We start from the raw sequence: 25,889 nt of genomic DNA, 5'->3' as shown, positions 1-25,889 counted from the left end.
TCCCCTGCGTCGAATGCGTCACAGCATTTCTCTGCGAAAAAAAAAAAAAAAAAAACGTGCATTTGGAAAGATGCCTCTGGTTTAATCTGATTTACTTAAGGGGAGGGATCATTTGACCCGTAGGGATCGTTTTACCTCACATTCCCCTAATCGCAGCGTCATAATCAGGAAAACTGAATATTTATATCAAGCCCCTCTATAATATATTTATATCTAGCTATAATGAGCATGTACCATTTTCCACCTTGATATCGTAATATCTCGCTGGTAGTGTAGTTCCGGAGACGGAGTTAGCGGACGAAGAGTTCGTCCGTCAACTTGACGCGAATCCACAGATTTACGCATTTCCTCGATTTTCATTACTGTTAGTACTGTTGCGGGTTGTGTTCAGTAGTCTCGAACGTATTCTAGGTGATTTATGGGGGAAATCAAATTAGTTCAGGGGTACATCGCCGAGGCCATCTGGCAACACTGCTTTGTGGCAACTCTTACTTCCATGCTTACTTCCTTATTGCGTTTGTAAACGTTAGTGCCGGGCTATACGTAGTATCCCTAAGTAGTCTGTGGTCGGGCTCCTGCGGTGTTAATTAATGCAGATATACATAAGATACTTCGGATTGTAGAAATAAAACACAGTAAATATCTGATATTAAATTTAATAGGTATTCTATTATTTACATTAAATTGTTCTCTATTAACATGGTATTTATATTTTATTCAATTTCATTAATATATTTTATATACAGGACTTTTATAAATTATATGATATTAATATCAATACTGCGTAGTCTCAAACTCTTATCCAGTCGGTTGAAGACGCGAGGACTTTTAAAAAATAGTTCCCGCGCGCGCCAACCTACAAAACTTAAAATAAAAAACTAAACTAAAGTGCGACAAGGCTTTAAATAAACATGGACTCGGGCGCTGCTGGTAAGGATCAATTTATACTAGCGCAGAGTCGAAGCGCATCGAAGCGAAGTATCAAAAATTCAAAACTGAACATAGCAAATCCAACCTTAACTTCATAGCGTTAACGCACACATTACATCTGAAAATTTTTTTTGCGCGCGCGCGTCTTGCGCTTCTGCGCGAATTCGCGCGCATGCGCTCGCCCAACACTGGTTGATCTCGCAGAAGTAACAGTGTCATCCCTTTTTTTAGATTGATTGAAAGGGGTGACACTACGATATTGCCACTTTTTAATTTCTTCACTTTTTTGACAGACTATACGTTCTTGAGTTAAGGTTGAATTTTCTGTGTACAGTTTTTGAGAATTCGCTTCGCTGCGCTTCGATGAGTCTGCTCTATTATAAATTGACCCTAAAGGGGAACTGTCAAAAATGGCGTTTTTGTATGATGCTGTCATCATACAAAAACACCATTCCTTTTTTCGTTAGTTTCTTTTTTCGCCACGTTCATTTAAAGCCTTGTCGAGCTCTAACTATGCAATTTAGCACCCTCACAGGCTAAATAATATTTATAATAACCCATTATAGTATACTCACTACAATAAAATTGTTACTCAATCGATGAAACAATGAGCACACAACTCAAACATACACATAAATTAAATAAAACTAAAATTGTGATTTTGAAGGCGACACCGCCACACGCTTCACCGGTGTATTTTTATGCACTTTATTATTTGGCACTATAATATTTATTTGGAATGCACAATTCTATCTAAGTAATTATTTGAAACTAACTGTAAGTAAATATTCTAAACACAGATTTGGACATTCAGATTATGTATAATATTCGTAATAAAATTTTGGTAAGTCATAATGCAACTCGACCTCGCACAATAAGAACTTCATAGATTCAGTAAAAAAAAAATATGTTCGTTTTTCTAAAAATTTTAAATTGTTCTGTGAAACAATTTTTTTTACTAATGGTGTCCTAATTTTACATAATTTAAAAGTAAAGTTACCTTGTTACAATTTATTTTATTGTCGATTCCCGAATTTACAGATAGGTATGCATTATTTAAAATGGTTTTGGAGTACATTCTTACTAAAATGAAAACAAAGACTCTTCTCATACAGGCTTCTTTTCTGCAATTACTATGTCGAGTTACTATTAACTTATTATTTTGTTATTAATAGGACATCATTTCTATAATAAATTCCATGTAAATTGTGATGAATTTTCAATGTTTCTACTATTTTAAATCTATTGATTTTATATTATTTGGTAAATTTGACAAAAAAAGTTTTATAAATGTAATAATCTCTTTATAAAAATTAGATATGTTCCATAATAATTAATTAATATAAGTAAATATAATTCATAGACATCAAGGAATGGACTGAACGCTATCGAGCCGTATCTAAATTCTGAAAATAAACAATTTACCTAACTTATCATATTATTATGTAACATAAATTCTGTTTGATTTATTTAAACACCAGTTATTTGTTTTTTTATCTGTATTTTAAATAAAAATTAAATAATATTGCCAATTGCCAATGCGCTCAGTCTATTTCCAAATTACATATTTTGTCATTACATATTTTGTCTATGGTGTAAAATTACCCTTTTAAAATGTTGCCAGTTAAGTATAGTCAAGTCGACGTTTAGTTTAAGAACGAGATAAAGTTACAGGTTTACAATAGTTTGGGTTCCTCTACTTTCTATATCTAACTTTAGGCGAAGGTTTAAATTTCAGCTTTAAAACCGTCAATTATTTTATAGAAAAATTCCACAGAACTAGCTACTTGTAAAATGTTAAAATTTTACGTATTCTCATATATAGTAGAAATTTTGGCAACGCGGAGTAAGGTAATGTTCAGTAGTTCTATCGAATAGTCGAGTGGTTGCGACGCTCGTGTTTATGCAAAATATAAGTTCCCTTGCATCTTGTTTCCTCCGTCTCGAACGATCGGTACCCGATCAAGAAAATATACAATCTAGTTAAGTACCTACTTAATAGAAAACCATACAATTTCAAGTTTACAATTCGGATCAATACTTATAAAAATGTAAGTACACGTATTCAAATTCAAGTGCATAAGTACGAAATACAATAAAATATTATGTTTACATTTAAATACGAAATTTATTTGAATTTACAAAAATGACTCCGACCGGTGCGACGACGCGTGTCAACGCGACGGTCGTCGGTCTGCTGCGCGTCGTCGGAGCAGGTAAAATTTAACGAAGAAACACATCGAATTTAAACACGCAATTCTATAATTAGTTAACAGGAATATTAAGGCAGTATATTGTGGAAACTAGTCTCGCGTTACCGAGTAATGCACAAAATAATTCCACCCCGGCGTCGACGCGGCGACGGATGGCTTGGTCGAATTTATTGCATTCTACAGATTACATAAGTTCGAGTTCTATTCGTGCATCTACGCTCGTACGCCGCGGACCGAGATACTACGTCCTACGTCCTGCCCACGCGCCGCGAGCTCGATTCGCACCGAGTACCCTGACTCGATTTGCTTCGAGGTGCCTGACTCGATTCGCTTCGAGAGCATCCACTCGATTATCATCAAGATCGACTCGATTCGCATCGAGTGCATCCACTCGATTATCACCAAGATTGACTCGATTATCATCAGGATCGACTCGATTATCATCAAGCTCTCTATCGAGCCCACGAACACGAGATAAACCGAGTATAGGAGCGGGGCGCCCCGGCGGCGGCGCTAGGTCTGCTTGAGCCAGTGCGCGGGCACCCACTGCGGCTCGCGCTCGAGGCTGTTGATCTCGTTGAGCAGCTGCTGGTAGGCGCGCTGCGTGTCGTTGTTGATGATGATCATGTCGAAGAGATGGCCCCACCGGAGTTCCATGTCACGCGCCGTCGCTATTATCTCCTTTAGCTCCTCCTCCTGAAATAGAGACGTGTTAAATACGTCTGTAACACTGAAGTAGATTTAAAGGTGAGGCTTGCTTCCTTTGTCATCATTATATTATATACAATTGTAGTTTCTAGACCATACAAATTGTAGTAAACTCCTCCTTGACGAGGAGTTGCTAAAACAGTAAACAATTGTTCCAGATTCTGGTTCTGAATATCGCTTTTAAATGGCTCAAGTCAAAAAGTTAACGAATCAGCAACCATAGTGAAAAGATAAACTCAAACTTTAGAAACCGTTTTACCAGGCATTAAACGTTAAATGTGACATGTTAACAGAATTTTACCTTGAAAGCCTCTCCATTCCGTATCTTCTTTTGCCTCAACTTCTCTAGCGATGGCGGCGCGACGAACACGGTATACGGCTTGAGGTCGGAGTTGCGCAGTAGCCGCAGCGACTGCGGGTGTAGGTTCAGCACGCAGATCTTGCCGGAGTTCACCACCGATCGGATCGCTTCGAGGGATGTGCCTGGAATTGCGTTCAGAATTATTTCAACTCTGACAGGAATTTTACCTACGCCTGTAGCTAAGATCAGACGGTTCATTTTCTTTTATCGTTCAGCATTTTCACTCCAAGTGATATGGAACACAAGCGACTGAAATGAATCATCTGAGATCACCCAAGAGGTCCACTGTCATAGAAACTATGGCGTAAGACGTGAACGAACTATAAATTATTATCGTCATCGTACTTGAGCGATTTACTTTTGTAACGCAGTGGGACGGCTAACCGACAGTCAAGTTATCAGCTTTGTTTTTTTTTCCAATGTCAATTTTTTTCCAAAGAATTTTTCCAATGCGCGATCGAACCCGGCAACGCAACTGCAGGTCTTATGTTGCGAGTGTCCATGGGCGACGGTACTTGCTATCCATCAGGTGACCCGTTTACTCGTTTGCCCCCTTATTTTATTAAAAAAAAAAAACCACGACTTTCGATTCAGGAGCTAGGCTGTAAATCGGTGCCATTAAGGTGGCATTTTATATTACACTAACCATAATAAGCCTTCTCGTACTCTCCATGCTCAACAAACCGCCGGTTGAGGATGTCGGCCTCGAATTGCGTGCGCGAGATGAAGTGGTAGTCCTGGCCCGGCACCTCGTGGTCCTTGCGCGCTCGAGACGTGTCTGTAAATATTTTTTTATTTATTTATCTATTTAGGAAAACTAACAGCTAGATTAACAAGTATTTTTAACATAATACATTTGAGGGTGTTTGATATTCTATTTGCCAATCGATCAATGACAAATTGAATACTCACACAAATACGAAAAATTATTCCGGTCTTGTGTCTTAGCTCATGAGCAAGCCTATTTATTTGAGTAACAGACGAACTTTTTCTCCGTACGACTGCGGTACGCGTCAAGTGCGTGTACATATGCGGCACTGAGGCGATGGACTATCATGACTGTGTGTGCGTACGTGCGTGTGTGCGTGCGTGCGTGTGTGTGTTTGTGTGTGTGTGTGTGAGTGCTGTGTATGTGTACTCACGCGGCACTGCGGCGGCGAACCGCGCGGCGTCCTCCATGAGCCGTTGTCGCAGCTCGTGGCGGCCGATGTTGGGAGGGCCGATCAGCACGATGGGCCGCTTGTGCGACGCGCGCGGGTAGTATAACGCCACCTCCTCGTATGTTAGAATCTCTTCTTGCTCGTATTCTGAAAGCATAGACAAATCATATTATAGGTATTAGAAATCATACATAATTATGTATAAATAGTCCATGACTGAAAGGTAAAATTTTCAAATGGTTTATTTGAACTTGGTATTGGAGTTTGGACTCGAACGTCAGGTCTACAATACTTACCACCGGTTCGGGAACTACTGAAGGAATAGGTGTAAGACACTTGCTTATATTGTATAAGTAGCATGTAGCGATGGACAGCTTATGAACAAACATAGACTTTGACATGAGTTACAGAGGTTTTATTCACAGTGGTGACTATAAACAACTTTAGTTGTACGGAAAACTTCATCCAATAATTGTCGGAAAGTGAGACCTTTAGAAAAAGGAAGGAAGAAAGAACCTACCATCTCCTCCAGACGTGGAGTATAACGGATATCCGGCCTCGCTGGTCGCCTTCTTCCCTTTCTTCTTGCGCGGCGGTTTCTTCGCGCAGAGCAACGTGCCGCCTTTCCGGGGTTTGTCCCGCGCTGCCACCTCACCCGCCAGTGTCAACTTCATTGATTCACGTCTGGAAATGGTTCAAAGAGGGTTTTAATTAGAATTCAGGTACATTATAATAATGATGAGCATGTTAGAAAACAAACGGAGTGTGGCTACGGACTACATAACGAGTAGGTTTATTTTAGGCGGTGTTTTCTCAATCTACCTGGTGCTGACTGCTTAGTGCATAAAAGTGACATAAATAGTAAAAACGGCAAGCCTACTTTTAAATTAAAATCTACACTATAAAGTGCGTTACAAAATTGTAATATTATGTCTGTCGAGCTGCTGTTTCAGTTATGAAGTTATGACATCATTTTGTGTTTTGCTTAGAGAAATCATACAATATGTATAATTCATCCATGGTTTTGTCAGAAATCCATCAAAACTTACTGGTGCTGGAACGCCTGGCTGGGTATGAGTCCCGCTAGCGACTGGTCTTCCTCGCCCTCGCGGAAGGCCTGCCACCAGTTGGGGTCCTCGCGGCTTATCACGTGCAACACGTCACCCTTCTGGAAACTGATGCCTGGAACCGAATTTAACTTATTAGTAGGGATCATGTTAATATACTTTGTGAGCGGTAAACGTTAATCAAGATTTCTGATAGCTTCTTATGAAAGCTACGTGTCTACAATAAACACTAGGCCAAAAAAGCGGACGTAGTTCGGGATGATTACGCCTGCATCTTATTTTAAATTACTGATGACAGTGATGACACACCATGCCGAAATTACGTCGCGTATTGTTTGCGTAGCGCATTGCAGGCGTAATCATGCCGAACTTCGGCCGCGTATTTTCGGCCTAGTATGTTTAGACACTAAGTGCCGATTTTATTGACACTGTAGAAGGCGCCAGTTTAGGACATCAATGTAAGCATCAGCAGTATGTAAGCAGTAAGCAGTATCTTAGAATACTTATAAGTTATATAGTATAAGTTATTGAGACACCACTATGGTTTAACTCTAAATAAGCACGCTGCACGACGTTTTCAAAGCTATGATTTCACCTTAGATTTAAATGATTGGTCTCGTGCGCGCGCTCGACTAGATACCGCGCTTTATAGAAAAAACAGAATTCTGAATGCGGCAACCACGCGGCAACTCAATATTGTAGTGTGTGTAAAACAATGCTGGTTTGTTTTTTGTTTTGGCGGGGGGCTGCGCCCCCCGAGCCCCCCTTTTATTTGGCGGCGGTCGCCGGCTGCTGCCGCAGCACGCTCGCTGCGCTCGCTCGGCTCCCTCTGTGTTGTGGTCTAAGTTCTAACCTAACCTAACCAACTTTTGGACTTTCTGGATTGTGTTTGTTTTTGTTTTGACGGGGGGCCGTGCCCCCCGAACCCCCCTTTCGTAGGAGCCTGCGTCCATCCATTTCATAATCCCGTAATTTCTCCTCGAATATTTGTTGAAATTTTAATTCACTCGTATGTGCCTCCACAATTTTTGTCTCTTTAATAACACTTGTAACTTTTATTAACTACTTTCTTTCCGAAGAGCAACCACAAACACCAACAAACACCTGCTAGTTGACGCCATATTGTGAATAAAACGCACCTAGCGCCGCAGCGGTGCGCGCTGAACTACTTCAATTAGACGGCGGCTTTTATATCAGCTGTAGTGTTGAACGTTTTGAACGACTAAAATATTCAATATAAAAGCTAGACGTGTGATTGAATGGCATTGTTCAGTCAAAGGGCTAGCTGTTTGATTGAACGGCTATTTAAAAATAAGATATAATAAATAAATAAATAAAAATCACAATCTCAGAAAAATTTGGGAATTTTTAGTTTATGGCAATTGGCAATACTGAACATCAAGCGATACTCCGATCCGAATTTTCAGGTTTATATTATTTTTCTGTGTTTATGACGATTTACGTAATATTCACTGATGGTATGTGATGCCAGTATCTTTCTTGTAGTGTTATTATTGCGTAGTCTTATTACGCAAACTGGCGTTTTGCTACGGACGTAACTTAAAATTTCGAAAATTATCGACACATCTACCTCACCTGAAGCTTGCGGCGCGACTGGCGCGGTTACGCCGTATGTGGCGTATGATTTGTTGCCGCATTTTTCAAGTACTCCGACGGTATCTAGTCGTAGCGCACGCGCGAGACCAATCATTCATCTTAGGAATTCACATTACACTTAATTTTTCTAACGCTCTCTTTCTATTCCCGCCATGCTACATAAATCTGTCTCTCTCTCTCATCTATCTATCCCACTCACCCAGTTCCCGGCACGGGATGTACACGTCGTCCTCCGGATCATAGTCGAAGTGTGCTCGCACGTGCAACACTCTATGCGGCGGTGGCGGTCGCGGCGCGCGGCGCGGCGCTAACACCACCACTAGCGTGCCAGCGAGCGCGCCCAGCAGCTGGCACACCTCGTGCACGGACTTGCCGCGCATGCTCACACCGTTTACTTCTAAAAGCTGGAACAGAACATATATTTATTTATCCGTCATCTAATAGCTTATTATTTACAATTCTAATTATATAAAAATTATATTTAGAAGCTTCCATACAGATTTCTTTAGGGCGTTCGCTGCGTTTGCTCGTCGCAGCTACCCGTACGCGGGCGCCCGCGCCGTGCGCTCGCCATAGTAATCGTGTCAGCCGTCGCACGTTGAGACTTGAGCAGGTCAGCCGTCACACGATTACTATGGCGAGCGCACGCCCGGCGCAGGGCCGGGCAGCCACGGCGGGCACACGCTTAAGAGGAGTCCACACCGCCGTTTTTCCATACAAACGCTGTCCCCTGTTTCCTCCCTGGATAATGCCGGTAGAGTTATGATTTTTTTCCTGAATATCTATGGCCACTATTAGCATGTCCCTTTGTTTTTTTTTTTCATAATTTTATTATTAAAAAAGATAAGAACGTCCAAAAACCCAAAAAATGGCCAGATTTTCCTCTGTGTTCAAACACCCAGAAAACAAAACTGGCTAGAATATACAAAAAAATAAATAAAACATAGAAACACAGCTCAAGCCTTGCTTTAATTCTTAATGAAAAAAGTACTTAAATCGGTTGAGTTTTGGAGAAGGAATCAGCGGACAACAAGCTAGAATCGAAGATTTTCTGTTCTTTTATTAGAACTTTTGTCGTGTTGTCTCTATCGCGCTCTGCGGTGGGAGACTTGAGATTGGTAAGACAGCAACACATTTTCAAATACCTATTTTCAATTTCTCTCGCCCCTGGTGTATCCTCTTAACGCAGCGAACGCCCTAAGATATAGTCAGTTTATTTATTTTTCTCTAGACTCTATGGTTGAGAGGCTGTTGTATGTCAATGAGATCTGCACTATGTCGGTGTTCTTCCTAAAACCATACCTAAAGTCTAGGTAATAGTCTAGTGAGACTAGAGAATTAAAGCATTAGGAGATACAAAATCTTTACATAATATATTTTAATGCGAAGTGTTTCTCTGTCGATGAACTTCGGCGTAATGGCAGCAACGTGTCTTTTCTTGGGTTGTTGATGTTACAAAACTAATTAGAACACTTTTTTACTCTTTCAAGAGGCATTCCATCTCAAAATTATTTTTTTAAAGCAATCATAGGTTACGTATATTAAATTATTCAGAATCTTACCTCATCTCCCTCATGTAGTAACCCTGACTTTTCCGCAGCCCCACCCCGCACTATCCTGCCTATGATCACCGCTTCCCCTTCATTTCTTACTGTAGCACCTGTAAGTGTTTCAAATGCTTAGCTAAAGTCATCGTCATAGCTCCAGATGCAAGGTTTAACTATTATTATTAAGACTTACATCTAATAACGGTTGAAAGGAATTAGGTCAAAATCCCCATTGTTCAAAGCCATCGCATATAAGAAAGAAAGTAAGAAATTCCATTGGTGTTCCGCAAGGTTCAATTGTTAGGCTAAGTTTATTCATATACTTTATTGTTGGTGGATATAACTTATAACGAAACTATTAATATCAGTCAACCTTAATTTAACTAAAGGTTAAAAAGTAGAACTTACCAAGAGGTTCATTGGTTTTTTCTATCTTAATAATTTTAATATTTTCAGTTGAGTCGTCGGGCGAATGTGGCGAAACGTATTTGTCGTTTTCGCCCTTGTTAGCTCCAGTCTGGAAAAGTACATTAATGCTATATTAATAAGATGATCTTAAGATGAATGTACGATTTAATATAAGCATGTCTTTAAGTTTTAGATCGTTAGTCAACAGATGAAAAGTTTGACCAACACTTGGTCAGTGCTTCTCTGAAAATCTGAGTTTTAAATGGATCTAATTAAATCTGTCAGTTTATTAAAATTAAAGTCTTATTTATTATTCAACATATGCAATCGAAAAAGCAATATATCACCGATCAATGGATCAAGACAACATGACACGTCATACCTTGTCCTTGCTGGAAGATCGTATATCATGTCTATGTTTTTTTATATTATATAAAATAAGGGGGCAAACGAGCAAACGGGTCACCTGATGGAAAGCAACTACAGTTGCCCATGGACACTCACAACATTTGAAGAGCTGCAATGGGATTATCCCCTCTTCTTGAAGTTTGCAATGCTGAAGTAATTACGCCATACCTTGTCCCTCCTGGAAGAGAAGCAGTCGGGGTCGAGCAGCGCGGCGGCGTGGTCATGCGCCTGCAGCAGCGACTCCAGCTCTAGCGAGCCCAGCACCGCCAGCAGCTCCGCCGCCAGCGCCGCGCCCGCCCCGCCCGATGACGTCACGCCACCCACCACGTCTATACACTGAAACGTCATTTAAAATGAGAATTGCAACTGGAACGATATACCCAGGCAAAGTTCAACTGGATGGCAAAGTTTGCACTTTAACCAGGGTACTGTAGGCCTATTGGTATACGCTCTCGGAGATCACACGGGTCATGATATTAGTAACCATTGTTATGGGTTATATCGTAACTATTATCCCCTTCTTTTGCTGATCTATTAATCGTTCGACGTATCCTATTATGCAACTAGAATCAACTTCAACTTACATCTTTCAGTCGATCAGTGGCGCGATGCGTGTGTGGTGGCGAGAGGCCGTTTCGGGCGTGCCTGGTCGCCGTGAGTACGGCAGTTCGGGTGCTGAGTACGCTCCTGAAGCTGGGCCCCAGGAGCGCGCTGGCCGCTCCCGAGACGCGCGCCGCTAGCGCCGCCTCGCCGTTCGTCGCTAGGGACTTCTGTAGACGCGTGAGCGCCGCGCATACTTCTTGATAATCTGCAAAAGAAAGTACAATTTTAAAATAATTAAGACAATCTTGAAGAATTATAGAGATAAGATAAATGATCCTCGAAAGTTTCATAAGATGTAGACTCTGCATCTTATGAAACTCAGGCAGGCAAGAGAGAAAGAACGTTATATTGCCATACGACAAAAAATTCAGCCTCTGTGGTCAGAACCCAGAAGAGATACAATACCTATACACAATAGTGATATTATACAGATTACAGAATGGTACTGTTTTGACTCTTTGGGTAGAGTAACAAACGTTTAAAGCTCGATTACAGCGTTTGGGGTGCCGTTAGTTCTGTGGTTTGTTTGCAAGTCAACACTATTGTTGTGAAGTGGTCAACATAATATCCTTTTGAACACGAGAGGTTTTGCTACCCTGTGCAGTGGACGTAGTAAACCTTTGACATCGGATATCAAACAAATAAGTAAATAATCTAAAACCTGAAATCGAAGTTTTTTAATTTATAGTCCGTCAAAAAAGTGAAGAAATTATAAAGTGGCAACATCGTAGTGTCATCCCTTTCAAATCAATCTAAAAAAAGGATGACACTACGATGTTGCCACTTTTTAATTTCTTCACTTTTTTGACAGACTATACGATTTGCCTGGCGGACTGGACAGTTACCTACTAAAAGGTCTTACAGAAAACCAGCGGAAATAATGCCGATGTCGTGTTTCGACGAGCGAGTGAAATTAATAAAGGTGAGGAATAGGTTGGGAATTATAAAATACGGGAAAGCAAATGCACAATATTATGCACTCAAAAATAAGGATGCGTTTTACTTTTATTAAGTAATTTCGGTAATACTGATCTCTTATCCCAATTTATAACTATGATTAAGCAGAGTATGTGCTATTTATTTTTATATTTGAGTGGTGCTAGCTGCAGCTGACCTAAATGGAGGCACAGGAGCGGCGGAGTGGAAATAATTCACGTGGCTGAGTGGAGGTCATATCTATAGCTTTTTAAATAGCTTCTCTTTATGATGACGTCATTTCCATTTTTAACCGACTACCATAAAAGAAGGAAGTTCTGTGAATTCATTACTTTGATAGAGTTTGACAAATTCGGGCGAGGACTTACTTGAACGTGACAGTCAGATAGGCGATTTCAATTTGCAAAAAAAATGTTGTTTTCAAGTTTGGGCATCATCGTCTTTTATGTTTTTATTGCAACTGTCTGTCGTGTCAAGAGCTGTAGCACTAAATTAAGCGTTTCCAAGGGTAATTAAAAAAATATGTATAGGTGAAAAGTTGGATCAATATCATACTACTTCAGATATTACAGTGTATATTTTGCGCGTATTTATCTAATGTGTGTCCTATTGTATATTTTATTCAAACAATGCTACGTACAAACAAGGAAGTTATCATAACTAATCGATTCAGGTGAAACCTTGCGGAAAACACTCTAACTAATAATATAAATAATTATAATGACTATTATTGTGTTGGTTATTTTATAGTTTACGAGTAAATAGTAAATATCTGCTAAGTAGTAAATCTAAGTCGGTGCTTGGTACTAACAGATATGTTATTGTACTACATTAAATATAAGAATTGAAATTAATTAAGTATAAATTATATTATTTATACTTAATTAAAGATATTAATAATTATTTATTATTAATATCGTAATTTTATTTTTTAATATATTTTGAAATGCTAATTCTTTATTTAAGCGAATTACAAAATATGAGTTATCAGTTATCATTATCATTTAGGAAGTGCAAGAATTAGGCTTTCCTTTCGCATTCTGCGTTCGATTATTTCAAAGCGTGGTTCGAAATAGAAAACCGTAGTATGGTATGTGATTTGACTTAACGCATCGCTCCAAGTCAACTCTTGGCAATGACTTACTTCAAATACATTTCTTTACTTAAAGTCCATTTACGTAATCGCGACGTTATTTCTTATTAAAATCTCTTCCCTAGTATCAAGTTTAACTCACCAACAAGTCTATACAGCTGCGGCACCTCGTCCTCCTCGTACGCGTCGTTGACGAAGCCCGGGGGGTGCTGGGGGTGCGGGGGATGCTGCTCCAGGGCCTGCAGCTTGTTGGACCCCCGCAGGGAGGTGCGCAGGAACTCATTCTGGGCCGCGATCCGCTCCTCCGCTTCTTTACGCTGACGAAGTTGCTCCTGAAAATAAGATAAAAAGTTTGAGCAAATTTGAAGTCACTTTTGAACCGACTAAATAGGAGGTTATCAATAATTCTACCCGTATGTAATATGTATAACGTATATGTAATATGTATATGTAATATTTCCAAAACTGCCCAGTTTTTGTTTGTTAGTCTATATCAGGGTCTGAAAAAATGTGCCAAATTTTATAAGTGTATGTAATATGTATGCAGTGTTTATGTATGTATGTTTTTATGTTTGTGTTCGCATATCTCCGGATCTGCAAGTCCAATTTAAGTGATTCTTTTTTTGTTGTACTATGTACCTATTATTCAACTTGGAAATATTGCAAGTTTTATCAAAATCTGTTCAGTGGTTTTTAATTCATAATCACGTGCAATTCTGAAGTCGGTTTTATCTTTTTAAAATACTATTAACTGTACCTAATGGGCGTAAATGCTTACGGTCTTACCACAAAAGATTTAAACATCTATTGAACAGTAATTGTTTTGAGACCATTATGAGAGCATTATTTTTTTTCTAATTAACAGGTGTTTAAATCTTTTGTAGTAAGACCGTTCGCGTTAGTTTTTAGGAAGTCGGTTAAAAGCTGGATGTTACAGCTAAATTGTAAAGGACGAACTCAGCGCTTTATCCGTATGCGCACTCTACAAGGCGATATTTATAATAATATTATTAGTATGGATAACATCGTGCACTCGCCTGCGATGTTATCGTATTCGACTTTTTACACAGTTCCAGACTTTGTGATATGGTTCACCTTTGACATATTATCTTTAAATAGAAATATGGGGCATGTTTTGTCAGAGTTTAAGTTACCTGCTTTAAACTTTAATGCTAATGGTGAAATGGTACCGTACCAAGTCTACGCTTTTGCTTGCGTGTAAATTATTTTTTTTTAACATACGGCATACGGTATAAGATCTAAAAGGGTATTGCAGTGCACTTGTGTAAAATATGTCGTTTCAAAGTCTCTATTTATTTACATGTTGAAGTCATTAAATATAAGCCCTGGGGCTTAGTAAATACTAAACGGTAAATACAAAATAGTGCTCTAAGGCCGACGCTAAAGTACTCTAGTTAGCCTATTTAAACGCAAAGTAAATATGTAATGCCATAATATTATGTAACTACGTTAACTGCCGCACAGATAACGTATGGAGCTTATGTCAAAATCATTGAGTAATTAATATTCGTCTCTGGGTGCGGCAGTAAGGGCCAAGCCACAACACTGCGTGCGGCGTCGCATCGTATAAATCTACGACGCCGCAGAACGCATCGTGAAAATTTCTGATGTAAAGAGTGCTATGCTATATGAAATTTTTGCGTTGCGACATCGCATCTCATTTAAATGTCCGATGTTGTTTTTGTGATACGACGCCGCAACGCAGTATTGTGGCCTGGCTCTATTAAGGTATGTAAGAATTAAACATTAACCTAATATGCGGTTTAGTTTTAACACCAACCGATTTTTATCGGTTGGTGTTAAAACTTTACACATAGTTATGATTATGATATTTTGATCATAATCGTAACTGACTTGGCCTCAAAGATTTTCTAGTAATTGACAAATGACCTTTGTAAGTTGTAACTGTTAAACTATTATAAACCTTATAGATTTTTATGGTTTTAATTATTGAGTTGTGAGTTTTAGCTCTATTTCACACGTGTTTTTAACGATTAAAGCCAGTTCTATACTAGGATAGGATATAGTAATAACTAGTAAACTACATAATAGTTATTAGTAATTTAAGTACATATTATGTAGTTTACTACGAAATATTCTATTGGCATGATTTTGGAAGTTTAACCGATTCGTGGCCACTGCCGCGCCCAGCGCGTCATTTAAAAAGATTCAGTAGGGCCGATGACGCGCCAGGCGCGGCATACAAGGATTGTTAAAAAACACGTTAAAACTAATTTATTATACTGTAATTACAATTCCTTAGTCTAAATGTGCATAAAACATAACTAGTGGCCAATGCCGCACGTGGGGCGTCATCGTTTAGCAGGGCCGATGACGCTTATGGCGCGTCATCGAACAAACTGCTTGGCCTGTGGTAAGAATTTGTGAAAATGAAGGTGGCAACGAATCGGTTAATATTGATACTTCCAATCAATGTTAACACTTTATAAAATAAAGATGTAGCCACGGTGAGATCGCCAAGTATCTTTGATAAAATACGAAGCACAAGGCCGTTTAGAGATTCAATTTATCTTTGTGATGACAACAACTTTCTTGCAATGTTTACCTGGTTAGATCAAGTAAAGGTACAATGTTACTAGTAAATGTTGTTTAAAGTAGTTTAAAGTGAGCGTAGAGCTCGCTTATGCAGTATGTAAGTAGGTAATGAAAATTAGGCCACTCGCGTTTCGTATCGCAACTTTGATTGGTTTTCCTCTAGAAGTTTGTACTTTACTTAGCACTGTAAAGGTTTTGCAAAACCTACTATGAATTTTACTGAAAGCAGTCATGTAATGTTTTAAATATCAGATACGGTAGAGAATTTAATTCATAGTTCCTATGCTTAATGTTTTTAAACCATCTTTGTTGTCCAGTGACTTAAATAAACTCTATAAAATATACAATTTTATTATTTCAGAGCATAGAACTCGCGCTTGCTGATTTTAAATTCGATTACCATAATAAAAAAGCAACAAAAATACATATTCAAGGTTGGTTACAACAATTAAATAATATAATAGTCAACATTATTCGAGTGAAACTAAAAGAGGTCAAAGCAACACCTAAACCGCATATGAAAGTGAAAAGGCCTATATAAGGCACTATATGACCCAGCATTTTCCATTAAATATGGCGTCGATATGTGCATAGCGATAAAAGCGCGGATTTCACTCCACAAAGCCTATGTAGAGTCGCGTCTTGAGCTGAGCTAGGGCCGCTCACATGTTGTTGTCGCTTGTCGCGGTCGTGGTCGCTTATTATTAGTGATACAGATGGTCATTTAGGTCATAATATGTAAAGATCGTGGTTGAGAAGACTTTTATCAAGTAATGATGTATAAAAAATGCACAAAATAGGTAGAAACTGTAGATATTTGCTGAATGTAGAGCTTTTGTAAAACCCAAAAGAAATATACAGTTGTATGTCAATTAACTTGTTTAACGTAACATACAGATGTAGATAATAGTGTATATGTCGCAGACGACTGGTTTAAATAGCCGTTCAATCAAACAGCTAGCCCTTTTACTGAACAACGCCATTCAATCACACGTCTAGCTTTTAGATTGAATATTTTAGTCGCTCAAAACATTCAACACTACAGCTGATTCAAAAGCCGCCGTCTAATTGAAGTAGTTCAGCGCGCACCGCTGCGGCGCTAGGTGCGTTTTACTTACAATATGGCGTCAACTAGCAGGTGTTTGTGGTTGTTTTTCGCAAAGAAAGTAGTTAATAAAAGTTACAACTGTTATTAAAGAGACAAAAATTGTGGAGGCACATACGAGTGAATCAAAATTTCAACAAATATTCGAGGAGAAATTACGGGATTATGAAATAGATCGACGCAGCCCCCCTGAAAGGGGGTTCGGGGGGCACTGCCCCCCGTCAAAACAAAAACAAACACAATCCAGAAAGTCCAAAAGTCGGTTAGGTTAGAACTTAGACCATAACACAGAGGTAGCCGAGCGATCGCAGCGAGCGTGCTGCGGCAGCAGCCGGCGACCGTCGTCAAATAAAAGGGGGGCTCGAGGGGCGCAGCCCCCCGCCAAAACAAAAACAAACACAATCCAGAAAGTCCAAAAGTAGGTTAGGTTGGAACTGTGACCGTGTGTCACAAAACACGCCTCAGATTTTTTTATTTTTACTTATGGCATTAAGCTTTTGGTCACTCCTTAAACTTAATCCGAGAATAATCTTTCAATAAAATACAAAAAGTTTTCCTATTTTCCCAAATTACATATTAAGCTAATGGTCGCCCTAGTTAATTTGCCATTAAACCAGTAGGCTAAGCGTCGTCTAGCTGTAGTGTTGAACGTTGTAGTCAACAAGTCGGCTAAACGACGTATAGCCGTGTGATTGAATGGCGTTGTTCAGTCAAAGGGCCAACTGTTTGATTGAACGGCTATTTAGACCAGTCGGCTGCGACATATATAGCTATAACATATTTTGTAACCAGGCATAGGTAAATAAATAATAGGAATAACTCTTCCAATTTTTTGACCTACGACTATGACACAGATTAACCATTATTTACCAGCAAGATTGAAGATGGATATTTTTGTTTAAAACAGTCGCTTGCTCGTAGCATGGTTTGGGTCTCTCTCTAAGAACCTGTTTACTCACCGAGTACGCCTTTATTCTTTCTGGGTCAACATCGTGCGGAGACCGAGTCTGCGCGCGCGGCGACGACGACACCATGATCTATAGATCTCGATCTATAGATCCTCATAGCACACTAAGTTTATATCACTCTGTTTGTAGCATTGTTAACTTTCCTTGACACTACAACGTAATTATTAAATAATAATTACAAAATGAGTCATTGTAATAATCATTATTATTATCATGAGTCATACAAACGATTCGGTCGCAATTAATAAAATTGTGATTATTAAGTAATTTATTGATGTCTTAATCCATTTGAAAACCATATTTAATTTTACATTTTTGCTTTTTAGATAGTAAGTAAGTACCTTTTTTGTGCTAAGGATAGATTCGAATACGAAGGCATTGAAATGTGTACCAACTTAATATTAATTAATTAGTAAGTAAAACTTTTTATTAAGGGCACTTAAAAATATACTTATAAAAGGTGTGGAAAAATCATATACGGATGTTTTGAACATAAGATTTTATGCTTTTAGATTGATTAATGCTTCTTATAAAGTCAGATTCTTTATTAATTATTACTCGTATTATAGGAGGCACAAACATAATTTTAGTACTTACTCAAATACTGTAGAGCATGGAGCCACCCATACGAGTTAATGATTATGTACTTTAATAATGACACTTACATTCTGCCTAGACGTCTATTCTGTACGTTAGTAGTAGAACAATAATATAATATCATAAAGTAAGTAAGTATGCAAATCTGCCAATATATTATATATATATATATATATATATATATATATATAAGAATGTAAAAATTAGCAACGTAAAACCCTTTCGGGGCAAAAACAGTGGGTACAGGGTAGCTGAGTGCCAACTCGTGTCTCGTCGTTACCTGTCACTCCTATTGGATCACAATTTGACACATTTATAAATATATACTGCATTTTTAGAGTTCCGTAGACAAATGTAACTTCTAAAGTAGGGCATGATAAGTCTAAAAAAATATATGATGTACATTACTATAAAAACTACCAACGAATATTGGTTTGAGCGAGATCTAGCAAGTGGTTTTTATACGTCATAAATGATAAATGGTAAATTTTAATCCAACAAAAATTTTTTTTTCATCTAGCCTATGCGTGTGGGGTTAGGGGTATAATGGCTGGTCTTTAAGAATCATATTGAAGTTTCTAATATAATTTTTTTCTAACCCTGAATAGTTTGCGAGAGACTCTTCCAAAGTGGTAAAATGTGGGCCCCCCTCCGTAACTTCTAAAATAGGGGCATGATAAGTCTAAAAAAATAAGATGTACCTACATTACTATAAAAACTACCAACGAAAATTGGTTTGAACGAGATCTAGCAAGTAATTTTTTTATAAGTAGGTACGTCATAAATGGTAAACCTTAAATTAACTAAAACATAAATCAAAAACCTTTTAATTTCATAAAATTAAACCTTATTGCAGCTGCGAAACCCTTCATGGGCGAGTCCAACTCGCACTTGGCCGGTTTTTTTTATAGATAAGTACTTTTATAGGTCTCGTTTTTCTTTGCAAATGGCCGCTCTCTGTAGTCTCTAGGGACAAAATTTGATTTTAAGGCTATGACTTTAGGCTTATATCAAAACCTACACTGAAAAACTATTTAAATATTATATTATTCCAATTTAGTGATCCAATCTAGTCCTACTAATTTGCAATCCAGCTCTAGACTGGATCCATGGATTGGAATAACATAAACTGACCATTAAGTAATCATTAAATAGAAGAATATATTGTGCACATTACAGTCAGTGGTTTTTCATAATCTTCAGTAGAATATTATGGTTGATTTCAGTACGTAATACCGCAACCGTTCGTATGTTGATATTCGTTATTCTCCATGCTTTCGATAATGTTTCCCAGGTTTATGGAAACATTTTTCATAGTCGTAAAAGACACCACGTCGCCTCGAATTATTGTATCGTGAAAACGGAAATGATATAAATATTTTTATGACTGGAAATACACAAAAATGTACTTTCATTTACTACATCAATCTCCTAATCAAAGTGCTAAGATAAGAAACATCTTACCGAAATGTATTTCACTAATTAAGTAGCGATTCTTATATTTCAGAATAATAGGACAATAAGAACACTTTTTTCCCTAATTAGTAAATATAATCCAAGTTGAAAGGGAAAACAAATAACAGTTTTCTTATTGTTATGACATCAAAGTACTTATATAGACGAATAATCTTATCTTTAAGAGTCAATGCATTCGATAAAATTGATTAAAACGTTCGAATCTGAGATACTTTTATAGCACTATGTAGCAACATCACAATAAAAATCTAACACGATAAACTAAGAAAAATAGGTATAACTAAAGACTCAATTCATTTATAAATGCAGGACTGAGGTCCTGAAGAGTGGTAGTTAATTATAATGGTTTCATATAAGGATGAGGATAGCTTTGAAATACTGACAGCTTAGACTAGAGCGCCTCATAGACAATATTTTTAGATAATCTGGTTGCTAAGTATTTCAAATCCGAAAATAGCTATCAAAACCATATCAAAACCAACTTGGCCCTATATAAAAACATGAAAGGGCCCACAAAATGCAGCAATGATCGATCTTCGGGAATTTTTAATTTGCTTTCAGAATGGCTCGGAAATAGCTGGTAAAACATGCGGTTGCCGTGCAGCTCGCTGGCATTTTCAGATATTGATGTAAGTTGAATTTCAGCACCAAATACACTCTATTTTCAAATGCTGAATGTTAGTCAATATTATGGGAATAATTAGTGTAGCAGTTATAAACATGAAATAGTTTTATCTTTATGAAAATAAAAGCAGAATAATCAATTTTTAAAATGGGTAAAGAGATGATGTAGAGTTTGTAAAAGGATCTTTTCAAAGACCCTTTTTTTAAACAATAATAATGCCTTTGAGTCGTAGAAAAATTCAGAATTATTTTCTAAAGCCTACAGGGTTAAGAGGAACTACGGATGGCGACAAATTCCAACATTCTACACTGTTCGCTTCACCTTGAAACTACATTGCATCATTTAACAAAGTTTGTTTTGTAATGAAGGTTAATTAAATACCTGAACATAGTTGATCATACCTGGTATTTAGAAATAATCGATACTATAATATTGGCTTACAGAGAAAAAGTAGCTATTCGTCGTAGAAGTACTTCGTACTTCGTATTGTATTCGAGTAGGTATGGGTTAACAGCATTTTCTGATAGTCAGGCATTTGTTTCAAATTCCACATCGATTACCTCGTTATCTCCTCTGCGACAGAGGCAGAAGTGTTTCAGCCTCTCCACGGTCATGCAGCATTTCGACGTGTCCAGCAAGTACGCGTTCAACGTCTGTACCACTTTCGCCATCACGATTTAAAAAGTAAACCTGTCATTCCGCGCGGGATCCTGTTCGATTTTCGAACGTATTGTTTTCAAAATGGCGTGCGCGTGCCCGCGTAAATGAGCGCCAACTGGTGTTATCAGAGCGGCTATCTCGATTTTGTCACGCAGATATTCGCGCTGTGATGTTTGATAAGGAGCTAGGTGTTATTGTGGGCGTACTGTACTTATTGGAGATATTTATCAATCTTTTACACTGACAGTCGACCCACTTGCTTGATATGGGTGCTGAAACTGAATTTCTATAGATTTTTTTATCACCCAACATGATCTATGATCGCGACTTATGTGAGAGTATCTCAATATTTTAAAGTTATTTCTAGTACAGAATAGCCTTTTTTAACGGGGAAATGCTTTACGCATCTCCGGCAAATTCGGGATATCGGCCGGGGCATGTGGGACTCCTGCGTGGTCTACCCACTAAAACCCCATGGTGCTCCACTCATCGCTTAAGGCAGAATTGCGGGTACAATAGAACCTACCGCAAAGTACAGAACAGCCTAGTAATACTTAGTTGTATAATTACTAGGCTGAATTTCTTCGGCAAAATCTATTTACCGTAGTCCGTACCTACCAGGCTACTAGCACTATGTTTAGTTTAATTTTATAATGGACTAGAAACTAGTGCAAAGTTGCACCACTAGTATTTTACTAAGAAACCTTAAGACAGGTGTATGGACTACCATTTTTGCGATGTAGGTTACAGATGTACACCTTACTTGGTCTCTAGGAATGCTGTTTCGTATTGAATAAGCAAAAACGTTCATTATTAACATAAAATAGACAAACACAGTATAAAGTCTAAATGACATCATTGGTTTTCTCTTATTTCAATTCTTAATGATCTTGGACCACTTGTATTGGCTCAGTTGGTTAGCGCGGTGGGTATTCGCGGGTTCATAAAATGCTGCTATAATATTATGTACCCATCCATACCAATATTATAAATGCGAAAATGCGTATGTCTGCCTGTCTGTTACCTTCACGCCTAAACTGCTGAATAGAATTATTCACGGGTTCATAAAATGCTGCTATAATATTATGTACCCATCCATACCAATATTATAAATGCGAAAATGCGTATGTCTGCCTGTCTGTTACCTTTTCACGCCTAAACTGCTGAATAGAATTAGTTGAAATTTGGTATGGAGATACTTTGAATCTTGGAATATGACATAGGATATTTTTTATCCGGGCAAAATGTACGGTTCCAGCGCAATAACGAATTTTAGCGCAACGGAGTCGCGGACGTCATGTTACATAGACTACAGTAATAATATGTATCTATATATATATAATATATCTATATATATAAAACTCAAAGGTGACTGACTGATTGACATAGTGATCTATCAACGCACAGCCCAAACCACTGGACGGATCGGGCTGAAATTTGGCAAGCAGGCAGATGTTATGACGTAGGCGTCCGCTAAGAAAGGATTTTGATAAATTCCAACCCCAAGGGGTTCAAATAGGGGATGAAAGTTTGTATATAATAATACTTCTTAACGCGAGCGAAGCCGCGGGCAAAAGCTCGTTGTATCTATAAGGCTCTAAACACACTAGGTTGAATTACGCCGGCGTAAATTCCGTTGCGTAAACGCAACGTATGCAATTTAAACGCGGCGTAAAAAATACGGGCCGAATACGAGGGGTGACACACTATTACGTCGCGTTTTGTATGCGTTTGACATTTGCGGCGGAAATTACGCCGGCGTAATTCAGCCTAGTGTTTAGACACTAAAGAAATTGACGCTACCAATACTGGGGAAATTGGAGCAAAACTATGATACTTTTTTTCTTTATAGCGGCTGATTCTGTGTGTGATACATGCTAAGGTAAAAAAATATCCAACGATTAAGGATATTTTTTGAAAATCTCCCACCCAAATTTGGCATGAGATTCTGGTAGACCTAAGTCAAGTTATTTTTTTCATTTCGATGAAAATGACGACGGATTGTATCAGGATTCAGGAGTTATTTCCTTATAATCTCTTTAAATAGCTCATTAAAAGCAACACAATTGAAACCGAATACCAATTTACCCGAAATATAACACAAAAGCGGTAAAGTCATGACCGCTAATGCTATATTTAGGGCGGTAATTGTAGATCCCTATTTAGAGACGTTTGGGGGCGTTTATTGCCGTAACTGTGTTAAATGCGGCTGTTTGTCCATTGCCACCGTCACCAGGAGTAAACGGTTAAAATGAGAATGAAATTAAATACCACTTATCAGCGAGTGAAGTGAGCCCTAGTATATCCCACAACCTGAGCACTTTTGTGGTACACTTTACGGAAAAACTATCACGCCTATTGATCTTTGCTTAAACAGAGTAATTTTTATTTATATGTAGATGTGTTATCATCGGTCAGTCAAGGTTTGGTAACGTTTTAAATATGAAAAAACTGCCTTAAAAATTATTATCACGTAGAAAAACGACGCGAGCCCTCACAAAGCTCGGCTTGTACTTAGATAAATAAAATGGCACCTTATGACCTAGGCTATAGGTTTAATTTTCTATCGATATTGGTCTAGTGTCCGTCAAAAAAATTCAAATAAAGTGGAAATTTATTTGAATTTTTGTGACGGCGCGGTGTCGTCCCGGCGACAGCGGCGATGGACAGACGGCGTAACTGTGTTAAATGCGTAACCCGGCTAAGTACGAAACGCGGTAAAGGTTGGATTGGAGAGTTTATTGGACGTTTTAGCCCACGGACTTATTGTTACGTCAACACCAGAATTTTTTAATGATTTTTTAAATTATATAAGGGTTTGGATGTTTTTGGAAGTAATTTGCGAGTTTCTTACGCCGGCACTTCTCGCCGGGTGGTAGGTAGGTGGTAGGTGGTAGGCCTCAATACCTAAACATTAAAGTATTAATTCTTAACCGACTCAGAAATAAAAGATTTTTAATTTTCATGAACATGCACCTCGATTTTATGCTAAGGACTGAATCTAACAAGAAACAATGTTGTAGTAATATAATACTCCCCACACCGGTTTCGGTGACGGTGGCCGGTTTCATTGAAACCAGAATTAATGTTGTAGTAACGTATCATTAAATAGGTAAATACTAGAATATTTGTAATGGAACCGGACTGCCATTTTTTTAGAAATGGCAGGCAGTATCATCAAAATATAAAGAATACATAGACGGTACTGCTATTAACAATCATAGGTTTATCAATATAGGTCTTAGTTATTCCAATGAACAATTCCATACCCGACCTTTAGCTGGGTACGGTACGTGTGGGTGAGTGGGCGATATATCATGAACTTTCAACACGTCGAAACTCCGAATACCAGCCTACTCCAATATTAATGAGTTAACCGTAACATTTTGATGAATTTGACTGAGGAAAATGACCGTTTTTAAAAAAATAGGAACATTAAAAAAATGGCGTCATTCGAAATTTAAATATTTGAAATGTATCTTCTATCTATTTCTAAAAGGGCCCATTCACGGCAGGACTGCACGGCACGGCGTCCTGCCGTGAATGGGCCCTTTTAGGTTCACTCGGCGTAACTGGGCGGTAGGCGGTAGCGGTCATTGACTCCCTGTCAAAAACTTGTCATTTTCTATATAAACCGCGATTGACAATAAGGTGACAGATGTTGTCAAACGCGGCGCTACCGCCAGCTACCGCCAAGTTACCATGTGAACCGAGTGAACCATAGTTTCTCATTCGGGTTATAATATGCTCCATAAGTCCGTTGTGAAAATGGACTCTACTGAGAATAAACGAATTTTACTAAAATATACATAAAAATCTGCAAAATTACTATTAAAACTATATTTAAAGGCTATGTTTTTAATTAAATAAAACTAATTAGGTCAAAATGCGAACTATTTCCACTTTTAGCCGCCTCTCTATTTATAACAGCCCTCTTTGAGGTGTAGAGTTATCACTCAACAGCTTTATAATAGCGAACTTTTACGTTTTTGTTGTTAATTAATTAAATTATAAAAAAAAAAACTTTAGTACAGCCAGAATAATAATAATTATTACTTAAACGTTTTTTTTTAATCTTACGTCATCAAATATTTTCTCACAATACCTAATCAAAATAGTGTCAACGTTAGATGTTTTACCAAAGTATTATTCAAAGATCCTAATAAAGTGGACATTCCACCGCAGATCCCTATGAATTCCTACGATTTCTTTTTTGTTTCATGAATTTTTTTTATTTCTAAATATTACTCTAAATAATTTATTGCGCTCTAATCTTCTAGAATCTAGATCTTGTTCATTTAAAAAGAACCCTTAGTAAATAGAAAATTCTATAAAAGTCGAAACAAGTACACAATCAATGATGAAATACTCAAACCAGATATGTTACTACTACGCGCGTTATGAATCTTCAAATACGGCCCAATCGGGCCGTCTGTTGTTTAGTCTGCATCGAGCGCAGTCACGAATGTGCCGCGTCGTCTTACCTAAGTAAATTGAAAATGACGTCGCGCGTGTTTCGAAAATGTACCAATTATGACTCGAAAACAAACAAAACACATGGAATCTCCTTACCACATGTCTTGATTGCAATAAATACCTCGATTATTTACATTTTCAATTATTTTTTCGAACAATCTGGAAAAAATCGAACTTTCGTCATAGCTCAGGCGAAGAAAGAAACAGCGATACGATTCGACGTTTAAAAATAGAACTGTCTCTTTTATGTAAATGGTTTTTCGTATCTTTTGTTTCACTTATCTGTCAAATTTGTCAATGTCTGCAATTTTGAATTTGAAAATTGTTCGGAAGAGATTTTAGCTGGAAAATAGT

At 38.0% G+C, this 25,889-nt stretch overlaps 1 protein-coding gene across 3 annotated transcripts in view; it reads right to left on the bottom strand.

Moving 5' to 3' along the window:
* Nucleotides 1-2,467: 2,467 nt before the first annotated feature.
* Nucleotides 2,468-25,889, bottom strand: part of LOC121734795 (protein PALS1) — a 128,336-nt gene continuing 104,914 nt past the window's right edge. For all 3 annotated transcript variants that reach the window (XM_042125409.1, XM_042125410.1, XM_042125411.1), the window contains 12 exons: nt 13,194-13,383; nt 11,004-11,227; nt 10,588-10,755; nt 10,012-10,120; nt 9,619-9,716; nt 8,256-8,460; nt 6,422-6,554; nt 5,893-6,056; nt 5,355-5,519; nt 4,859-4,990; nt 4,153-4,334; nt 2,468-3,839 (listed from right to left, as the gene is read on the bottom strand). In XM_042125409.1, coding sequence (XP_041981343.1) covers nt 3,657-3,839; nt 4,153-4,334; nt 4,859-4,990; nt 5,355-5,519; nt 5,893-6,056; nt 6,422-6,554; nt 8,256-8,460; nt 9,619-9,716; nt 10,012-10,120; nt 10,588-10,755; nt 11,004-11,227; nt 13,194-13,383 — 1,953 coding nt within the window. In that variant the 3' untranslated portion in view covers nt 2,468-3,656. The remainder of the gene's footprint in view (nt 3,840-4,152; nt 4,335-4,858; nt 4,991-5,354; nt 5,520-5,892; nt 6,057-6,421; nt 6,555-8,255; nt 8,461-9,618; nt 9,717-10,011; nt 10,121-10,587; nt 10,756-11,003; nt 11,228-13,193; nt 13,384-25,889) is intronic.

Source organism: Aricia agestis, chromosome 16, assembly GCF_905147365.1.
Source record: "Aricia agestis chromosome 16, ilAriAges1.1, whole genome shotgun sequence".
In the NCBI taxonomy this organism is placed as follows: Eukaryota; Metazoa; Arthropoda; class Insecta; order Lepidoptera; family Lycaenidae; genus Aricia; species Aricia agestis.
This window is presented reverse-complemented; position numbering and strand designations above follow the sequence as displayed.